Below are 10,305 nucleotides of genomic sequence, written 5' to 3'. Positions count from 1 at the left end.
AAAAAAAGTTTATCATTTTAAAAACTGTGAGTTTTAGGACATAAAACCCAACACCGAGTGCCTAGCCTTCATTTTGGCTTGCCCCCCATGGGTGTTATGCGAAGATCCAACGACGAGCAAGGTGCTATTTCTCAGTCAAAACTCATGCCCATCCCTTTATTTGGCAGCGGAGTTATGATCACTTGGTTTCTGCGTTGATCACGATTCCCACCTTTGTTTTGGCTTGCCCCCATAGGTGTCATGCGGACATCCAACTATGAGCAAGATCTGATCTCTACGTTATATAATTTTTTTTCTTTTTTTTTGAATAGAAATTTATAAAAATAACAAGGTTGAAAATAACATTACTATCACCCTCAAATTTAACACACATTAATGTCCTCATTGCTGAAAGACGAAATGATTCATGCGATGGACTTAGGAAATTTCGTAAAAATAGTTTTGAAGGAAAGCTGGTAGACCGCGAAACTTTAGAAATGTTTCATAAATTGATTGTCCTGAAATTAATCTGACTCTAGTACATACGGTAAGAAAAAAGCATAAATTTCATCATTTAAGTCATAATGGGCAAGGGGTGAATGCGGCGACCAAATAAAGCAATAAAAAATTCAGGATTGAGTCAAATGAAAGAGGATGCGATAGTAGAATTCAGTAATTGAAATTTAAGAAGTGAAAAAAATTAAAATAAGATGAGGCAAGGAAGGATATAACCCCCAAATTTTAATTTTTTTTTTCCGCCCCGGCAAATTCCCAACTTTTGGGATCGCCTATCTTTCCCTGTGGTGGGCTGATTCTTTGATTGCCGATGGGCTAATCGACCAGTCGAGTGGTTTTAAGGTTATTGCATTGGCTCATCAAATCGTTTACTACAATCAGTGTGAATAAATATCAAGAGGATAAAAAAGTATGAAAGAAAAGTTGGCAATGTATAAAGAGCAGAAAACTATGCAAAAATCAAGATAGATCATGAAAGAAAAATAACAAAGGATACTAAAAAAGGATATACTTCGTCCCTGATGAATGTTGTCGCTTATCAATGCAGGGAACTAAATGTTTTCTTCCTTTATTCTCGGCTTCCCCAAGTCCACGGAGGTTGTTTCTTGCGTTGGAAATCTCTCTATGATACATCTTAACTCTTTTGTCCATTTAACCTTAAATGCATTGGTCCATCTTCGTTTGTCAATTCTAACCGCTCATGCGGGAATACTTTTTTTAATTATGAATGGCCCGGACCAATGCGAATTTCAATATTTTTCTGGAAAAAACGTCGCAAACATAGAATTGAACAGTAATACCTTCTGACCTGCTTGGAGATTTTTCACAAAGACGCTTGTCATGCCATCGAGCTTCGTTGGCGTATTTTGTAAATTTTGTATTTTCATTATGCCCTGTGATCTCCATTCGTCCAAGCCTCTAGCAGTTGAAGTTTTTTTCTCTTCCCCTCGCAGCTTTAAGAATTCAAAGTTAAGGCTTCTTAACTGCCCACATTGCCTTATACTCTTAGTTCCAGTGGTGATTGACAAGCCTTTCCAAATACGAATGCCAATACAGTGACATGCCTATGGGTGTCTTATAAGCAGTCCTATATGCCCACAATGCATCATCAAGCTTCATGGCCCAATCCTTCCGCGATGGATTCAACACCTTCTCTAAAATCGACTTGATTTCTCTGTTAGAAACCTCGACTTGTCCGTTTGTCTAGGGGTGATATGTGGTGGTGATCTTATGGTGGACATTGTATTTGATCAGCAGTTTGTTAATGATACAATTCACAAAGTGGGTTCGTCACTTATTATGGCACGTGGAGTGCCAAAACGAGTAAAGATGTTTCTCTGTAAGAACTTGGAGACTGTTGCCGCATCGTTTGCAACGCATGAAACCGCTTCAATCCATTTGGAAACATAGTTGACGGCCAACAAAATGTATTTATGACCATTTGACGATGGAAATGGTCCCATGAAATCTATACCTCAAACATCGAATAGTTCCACTTCCAATATGATGTTCATTGGCATTGCATTTTTTTCTAAAATATTTCCAGTGCGTTGGCACTTATCACATTTCATAGAATATTCTCGTGCGTCCTTAAATAGAGTTGGCCAATAATACACGCTTTGCAAAACTTTTGCCGTTGTGTGCTGTCCCCCGAAATGCCCTCCATAGGGTGATTCATGACATTGAAAAAGTATGCGCTGAAAAGCAATCTCTTGAACACAGAATCTCAATATCTGGTCTGGTCCCCTTTTGTAAAGATTTGACTCATCCCAGTAGTAGAATTTGCATTCATGAATGAGCCGCTTCTTTTGATGGAATGTGTAATTTTCTGGAAATTGTTTGCAGACCAAGAAGTTGACAATATCTGCATACTAGGGTAGTTCTTCAACCTTAAGCAATTGCTCGTCTGGGAATGATACGTTCACCTTCAACTGGATGCATCCACTTCCGGATTCTCTAACCTCGATAAATGGTCAGCGACCTAGTTCTCTATTCCCTTGCAGTCGATTATCTCCATATTAAATTCTTGGAGTAGAAGAACCCATCAGATTAGTCTCAGCTTCACATCTTTTTTGGTCATTAAATATCTTATTGCCAAGTGGTCGATGTGGACTACAACTTTTTATACCAACAAGAAAGGTCTGGATTTTTCAATCGCAAAAATTACCACCAAAAGTTCCTTCTCTGTGGTGGTGTAATTCGTCTGCGTAGATTTCAATGTTCTTCTTGCATATGCGATGGGGTGTAACATTGTCTTTACTTTTTGTGCCAAAACTGCCCCCATCGCATATTCGATGGCATCGTACATCAGCTTGAATGGCTTCGCCCAATTGGGTGCGATCAAAATTAGCAATGTAGTTAAGACATCCTTTAGTGCTTTGAATGCAGTGAGGCAGTGTGGATCAAAGTCAAAAGGTTTATCAGCTTCCAGCAACGCATTCAACGGTCGAGCTATTTTGGAGAAGTCCTTCACAAATCTTCTATAGAACCCCGTGTGTCCTAAGAAACTCCTTAAAGCTTTTACATTTGCTGGAGGTGCAAGTTTTTCTATGGCTTCAATCTTTGCTTTATCCACCTCTAACCCATTCTTTGAAACCTTGTGCCTAAGCATAATTCCTTCTTTAACTATGAAATGACACTTTTCCTAGTTCAGCACCAGATCAGTATCTTCACATCTTTTCAATATCCTCTCCAAGTTTTTCAAACAAATTTCATATGTTTGCCCATAGACTGAGAAATCGTCCATAAAGATTTCAACTGAGTCTTCAAGGTAATCAGAGAAGATTGCCATCATACACCTTTGAAACGTGCTGGGTGCATTGCATAGTCCAAAAGGCATGTGATGAAAGACAAACGTTCCATATGGACAGGTGAACATGGTCTTTTCTTGATCCTCTGGTGCGATCATAATCTGGTTATAGCCTGCATACCCATCAAGGACACAAAAATAGTCATTCCTTGCTAGTCGGTCGAGCATTTGATCAATGAAAGGTAAGGGGAAATGATCTTTTTTTTTCGCCGCGTTGAGTTTCCTGTAGTCCATACAGATCTGCCAACCTGTGACAGTCCTCATGGGGATCAACTCATTGTTTGCGTTAGGGACTACTGTCATCCCACCCTTCTTGGGAACACATTGTATGGGGCTAACCCACGTGCTATCAGCGATAGGGTATATAATACCGACATCTAACCACTTGATGATTTATTTTTTAACAACTTCTTTCATCGCAGGGTTCAGTCTGCATTGATGTTCTCTCAAGCCTTTTTGGTTTTCTTCAAGTCGAATGTGATGCATGCAATACGTTAGACTAATACCTCTGATGTCTGCGAGCGTTCATATGATTGCTCTAATATATTTCTTTAGGATACTGATCAGTGCAGTTTCTTTTTCTTTGGGTAACGCAGAGGATATGATTACTGGCAAGGTTTCATTCTGGCCAGGGAAAACATACTTCAAGTGATTTGGTAGAGTTTTCAGCTCTAGTGTAGGTGGTTGCTCTAAGGAGTCTTTCTGTGTTTTTCTTTCTTCATCCAAATTCAACATTTTTTCATTGTTCACTGTTTTTGTTATTGCATGGTAGGTTTCTAAAGATGCTGTCACATCCTCTCTTTCTTAATTTTCTTCCTTGGATTCTCAATCTTCAACGAAAGCTTGTTCAAGCCTTCATCTTCTGGGAACTTCATTACCTTGATAATATTAAACCTGAGCTTCTTTCCATTGATGCTCATTGTGATTTCTCCTTTATGCACATCTATTTGAGCAAGACTAGTGGATAAGAATGGTCGTCCCAATGTGATTGGCATGTCTTTATCCGCTTCATAATCTAGAATGATGATGTCTACAGGTAGAATGAATTTGTCTTTTGTGACCAAGACATCTTTCAATTTTCCTTCAGGGTGTACCAGGGACCTATCTGCAAGTTGGAGAGTCACCGTTGTGGGTGTTAGCTGTCCTACATTCAATTTTTTGAAGATTGAAAAGGGCATCAAGTTTATGCTTGCCCCAAGATCGCATAATGCTTGACCAATGTAGATCCTTCCTATTGAGCAGGGTATTGTAAAGGTGCCTGGGTCGCGCATCTTTGGTGGGATTATAGTATTTGATTCTTGTGTTAATGCCATCGTGGCAAATTTTCCTGTGCTTCTCTTCTTCAAAACAATATCCTTAAAAAACTTGGCATACACCGACATTTGCTCTATCACTTCTATAAATGGAATATTGATGTGTTGTTTTTTCAATATTTCCAAGAAGTCATGATACTGACTTTCATCGTTTTGCTTCTTTTCAGTCTTTGAGGGAATAAAGGTAGCTGTACTTTCATTGTTCCATGGTCTGGAGGCTTAGAGGTGATTGCATCTTCAAGTTCCATAGTCTTGGGCTCCTTTGACTCAGTTTGTGACAACGGTTTCTTTGATTCAATCGTAGGTTTCTCCTTTGAATTGGTCTTGCTAGAATCCTTCCTGACTTCTGCCATCACTTTTCCACTTCTTAGGGTGACTGCTTGGCAGTGTTCTTTCCCTGTAATCCCTGGATTGCGTGGAAGCTCAATTGAGCTGGGCAATCTCCCTTGAGGTCTGTTCTTTAGCTCTCCCATAATTTATCCTATTTGAACTTCTAAATTGCGGATGGATGTGGCTTGGTTTTGAAGGACTGTTTCATTCTTTTCGATGTATTGCTTTAACAAGTTCTCCAGGGATAATGATGGTGGTGTTTGAGAGCTGCTAGCTTGCTGTTAAACTTGTTGTAACGCTGCGGTGTATATGATGTTCTATGCTCGAAATGATGCGATACTACTTCTAGATATGCGTTAATTATGACTGTTCACGTAGTATGTCATGTGTTGTCACAAGTTTCCTTATGATAGAACCAAGTGTAATTCCACGGCAAGTTTCTCGGAGTGATCCGAGGTCGAACACAGGGACTGTTTTAGGTTATTGTGGTATGTTCGTGATATATGTGACCAGGTTTTTCAATCTTTAAAAAGGTGCTTTGTGTAAGTATATTAAATTGCGATAAAATAAAGTAAAACGATAAAAATGCGATAATAAAATAAAAATTCAGTAAACCTAAGCTAGATGATACAAGATACAGGCTTCATGATACAAGATGCTGGGGTTAAGGCTGGCTGTGAAGGTTATGCAAAGAACGTGGAATGCAGCAGCAAGTCTTATGAACAAAATAGAAAGAGAAAGATAAATAATATAAACAACGCAAGTTCTCAATTGTGTTGAAGCTATAAATACTATTCCGCTCTTCTTTTGGCGTACACCTTTCAGTGATCGACCGTGCTCCCACACGTCTGTGGTGAAACAGAGAATAACGTAATGAATGCAAGGTTGCTTCCATGTCTGGAAGTACTACTCGCTTTAGTTAACGCATTCTTCTGACCCTCTCTCGATAGATCAGAATGGCATCTTCACTTCTGCTCTCACAGGTGAAGATGGCGTCCAACATGCCTTAGCTAAACGCATTTTATTTCTTTAACACAGATTGAGTACTTGTTTAATTCATATTAATTATCGGGGAATTAAGAAGACATCATGGAGAAAGTGATTAATGGGGGAACGGAAATAGACAGAGAATGGTATATGAAAACTATTAAAACATTTAATATGTCTATTAAGCGTTTGATACATGGTGTGTGAATGAAGAGATAAAGAGAAAGTGAAATACAACGATGAAAGAGATAGAATAGATACAAACAAGCACAACGTCTTGGCACCAATTCGATGGAGATCTGCTTGTCGGGTTGGATGGATCTGATGATAGGATGAGCTTCCCTCTCAGGCTTGCTCAACCGGTAGTAGAAATCTATGCATAGAGCTTTAGATCGGGTATTTGGCAGATTAGATATGAGATTCACCTCTCGGCCTTATCTCGTCTTCTTCCCGGATTTCTTCACTTAAGCACTCAACTCAACCTTTTCTCTCAACACTTTAACAACAATTAGCCTCGTATCCAGTAGCATAAGATTTCTCTGAAATCTATGGGGTATTTATAGGTGCAGGTATTTGACTCCGGCCTTGTGGTCCCCACTTTTTGGTTATGAAAATTCCAAAAATGGAGGGATATTATTTCTTCTGTTATGCAATCAGATCGTCAAATCTGCACAACCGTTAGTTGTACACATGTCTCAATCCCCCGCTTTTGCGTTGCTCAGCTGCATCTTTCGATCGTGAGTTCACATGCGGTGTTGACTTTATTACCGCATGTGGTTGAAATACAGCTCTGAATCGATTGTCGCATTGCACCGTCATTACGGTAATCGTGTCTTCATTGTTGATTGACGGGCGCAATGTGGCAAAGATGCATTGATCAATTTCTCATGAGCCTTGAGCGCAAGCGGTGACTTGGTTTCCTGCAAAACAGAGTAAAATTCGACTTGTCTTCTATCTTTATGGTGTTAGTGAGTGTAATTGCGATCATTTATAATTATTGTAAATCTAGGCTAATTTTCATACAATCGACACATATTCACTAATTTTTGGCCGCAATATCTAGATAAGGTGGCAATAATAACTTGTATTTCTACAAGTTATCAGTTGCTGTTGTCCGTTAGTTCTTTGAAAAAATCCTGGTGGTCCTTAACTCTGAGCCATAGGTTGACTGCCTTGTTGTTGGTTGTTTTCCCAAGCAAAATTAGGGTGATTTCGCCACCCCGGGTTGTAAGTGTTTGAAAAAGGATTGTTTTTGACAAAGTAGATTGATTGGGGATTTCATGGACATTTCTCAACAGAATGCAGTTCTTCACATGTAACACAACTAGTGCTTGTTTGTTCTATTGCATTGACTTGCCCACTTCAAGTTCAGGAGTTTTTTTATTGTGATGCCTTGCAATAAATTTATCATCGCATTCATCTGATTTTGCAATGATGCGATGGCACCATTACTTGTATTACCTGCTTTGGGTTTTGCTCTTTGATCCCTTTCTTGCCAATCTTCGTGGTTTTTCGAGATGTGATTAAGAATGTTCCTTAACTCATCATATGTTTTGTTTAGCAGACCGTTTGCTGTTGCCGTATTGGCAGCTGTCTGCAATGCAGAATTGAGTCCATGATAAAAAAATCTCCATTTGGAGGCAAGCCGACAATCCATTGTGTGGGCAGTCGTGCACTAGTCTCTTGAATCTCGCCCATGCGTCACTGAGTGATTCATCTTCTTCTTGTTCAAAATTGGTGATCAATTTCCTTATTCTAGCATTCTTTGTGGGAGGGAAATACTTTCATAAACTTCTCCACAACTTGTTCCTATGAAGTTATCTCTCCTGGTTCGAGAGAGTAAGCCCATTTTCTTACTTTATCGCATAGTGAAAATGGAAATAACGTGAGTCGAACCTCTTCTGGGGAAATATTAGGGAACACAAACGTGTTACAAATTTCAATGAAGCTTCGTAGATGGGCATACGGATCTTCACCACGCCATCCTCCAGACTGTCTTATTGTTTATATTATTTGTAACATTACTGGCTTCATCTCGAACCTTGATCCATCCAATGCTGGTCTCATGATTCTTGGGGAGAAATCATACAAGTTTGGTGATGCATAGTCCTGGATGGGTCTATTGCGATCATTTGCCAGTAGGATAGGATTTGCTATTATGTTGTTTTCATTTGCTGCTCGTTCTTCAGGTTGTTCAGCTATTCTGTGAACTCTTCCTTGTCGTCTATGTCTGTTTTTCTGTCTTTTGTAAAAGGTTCTTTCGATCTCTGGGTCGTAGTTGGGCTTAGGAGTGTGTCCTTCGCTCATGTGACGCTTGCTTCTTCCTTTACCGAAGGAATGGAAATGCAACAAAGGTCGAAAGCTGCAAAGATCAAAGAGGTTTGATGTTAGCGCAATCTATACCGTAGTCCCCAGCAATGACGCCAAAAACTTAATGCATTAATTTCTGGTGCGATGATCATAAAAGTTTTCCTAACAAAGCCCAAGTATAAGCCTTCTTAGGTTCTTGGTAAGTCCAGGGTTGAACACAGGGCTACTAAATAGATATGCGATAGACTATCTGATTCTATTATGGTGGTGAAAATAAGTAGATGGTGTTTTGATTTAGATTTTTCCTATGTGATGGAGTTGAACGTGGAGTGATGAAAGCATAGAGTTATAACAAGTATGTGATGAAGGGATTGAGAAGAGACTTAGCTAACATTTCCCAAGTTTGTGTACAAGTTATGCGATCATGCTATACACAAATATTTGTACTACATTTCTCAAAGCAAAATGTCGCATCTTCTATTTCTAGGACGCATGCGATGTGTATGGAAAATAACAGATACAACTTATTTCTAAGTTTCTACTCTTGCTTATGTGATCTAATCCAACTCTCTCAAGCCAAGATTCTATCTTTAGACTACTTTCAAGTACTTCCAAATGATGAATGACGCTTGCATAAGATAAGTTGATCGCATAAAATGCGTAGCTTAGGTCATGCTAGCTAAGTACTTCTCAACCCGTTCACAAATTTAGTTACTCATGCATGGTGTGGAGAAACTGAACAAAAATCAAATTGAAGTTGCCATTTTCTACAAATAAAGTATTGAGTACAAAATAACAAATGGATTGAGAAATAACAAGCCAGGTAAGCAATGTCTTGCTTTCCGTGGCCTTTTACACTACTCTTTATCACTTCAGCTTTGTTCTAGTTGTGGATTCTTGCTTTCGCAAGGGTTGGACTTCTCTCCTTTGTATTGTTTTCTGGCAGTCTCTCAATCTGTCCGGTAGCGATTTCTCTCGGCTTCGCCTCCTCTCCTTGTTCTTTCTTCATCTTTGTGTATGTGTATATATATCTCTCTCTGGTACCATTAGGTATTTATAGATTTCAAGATGAAGCAGCTCTTCTTACCAATGATTGCAATGACGAGCGACATTAATTTCCCTACTCTGTTGCATCGTTTAAAAGTCATTGAATCAATGTACTTGCAACAGTATGGTTTTTAACGCTTGTCAACTAAATTTTAAATCGACCGTTATCAGCTTTACGTCCCATCATGATTTATTATGTTGTCACCTTGATCGGAGGTCTTTATGCGATCACTTTTTGTGAAACTTCTCACGATCGCATGACTTATGATCGCAACTTCAAGCACGCTGTCGCATTGTGCCCTTGGATTGCAATTTCATATGAGCCATCGCATTGTACCTGCAGCAGAAGGCAAATTAACTGCTTTTATGCGATGAGCATTAGCGATCACAATTCCTTTTAATTTGGCGCTTTCATACATGATATTGCCTATTTTACCATCGCTTTCTCTCTTGTTTTACTAATTTGAGCTGTAATAACTTGTATTTCTACCAGTTATCAACAATCGACAAAAGAAGTTCGTTTCTAAAGCCTAATTAAACAAGAAAAGCAAGATTAACAATTCAACAAGATAATGATTCCAGGGTATTGTTTCACTATGAAATTTGAATAAGTTATTAACATATGGATCAATTGTTTAGAGCGAATGAGCCTAGAAGTCTATGATCAGAGTATCCTTTTTCAAGCTCAACCCGTTCTAGCATAATTAAAACAAATTGAATTTCTTCCTCAATGTTACAATGATGCGGCATTATTGTTTCTTCATTTCCAACCCCTATTATCCTTTAATCATTCTCATGCATTATTGAATAACAGTTTAATTGCTCAGTTCCAACCAAGGCTCTCTTTCTCAAGCAGAAAATTTAGCCCAAAATGTATTAGTTCAAAGGTCAGTCAAACAAAAAGATTCACGTGAGAAATTAAAATTCAATCATCAAACAATTGATTCAAACATCAGATAACTAATCCATCGAATCCATAAAAAAAAAAAAACACCCTAGAATTGAGAGATTTAG

The 10,305-nt window shown here is 38.7% G+C and overlaps 1 protein-coding gene and 1 non-coding gene across 2 annotated transcripts; one reads left to right on the top strand and one right to left on the bottom strand.

The window, feature by feature from the left end:
* Nucleotides 1–4,092: 4,092 nt before the first annotated feature.
* On the bottom strand, nt 4,093–5,090 carry LOC120070093. Its single transcript, XM_039021945.1, has 2 exons — nt 4,757–5,090; nt 4,093–4,448 (listed from the first exon to the last, which is right to left on the bottom strand). Exons 1-2 carry the CDS (start codon nt 5,088–5,090, stop codon nt 4,093–4,095), a joined length of 690 nt encoding a protein of 229 aa, XP_038877873.1.
* A 2,494-nt stretch (nt 5,091–7,584) lies between these two features.
* Nucleotides 7,585–7,691, top strand: LOC120070095. Its single transcript, XR_005479787.1, has one exon. It is a non-coding gene; the product is annotated as a small nucleolar RNA R71 (small nucleolar RNA).
* Nucleotides 7,692–10,305: the final 2,614 nt, after the last annotated feature.

This window comes from Benincasa hispida, unplaced genomic scaffold (genome assembly GCF_009727055.1).
Source record: "Benincasa hispida cultivar B227 unplaced genomic scaffold, ASM972705v1 Contig912, whole genome shotgun sequence".
NCBI classification, from domain to species: Eukaryota; Viridiplantae; Streptophyta; class Magnoliopsida; order Cucurbitales; family Cucurbitaceae; genus Benincasa; species Benincasa hispida.
The sequence above is the reverse complement of the archived record's forward strand: the minus strand, read 5'-3'. Positions and strand labels throughout refer to the sequence as shown.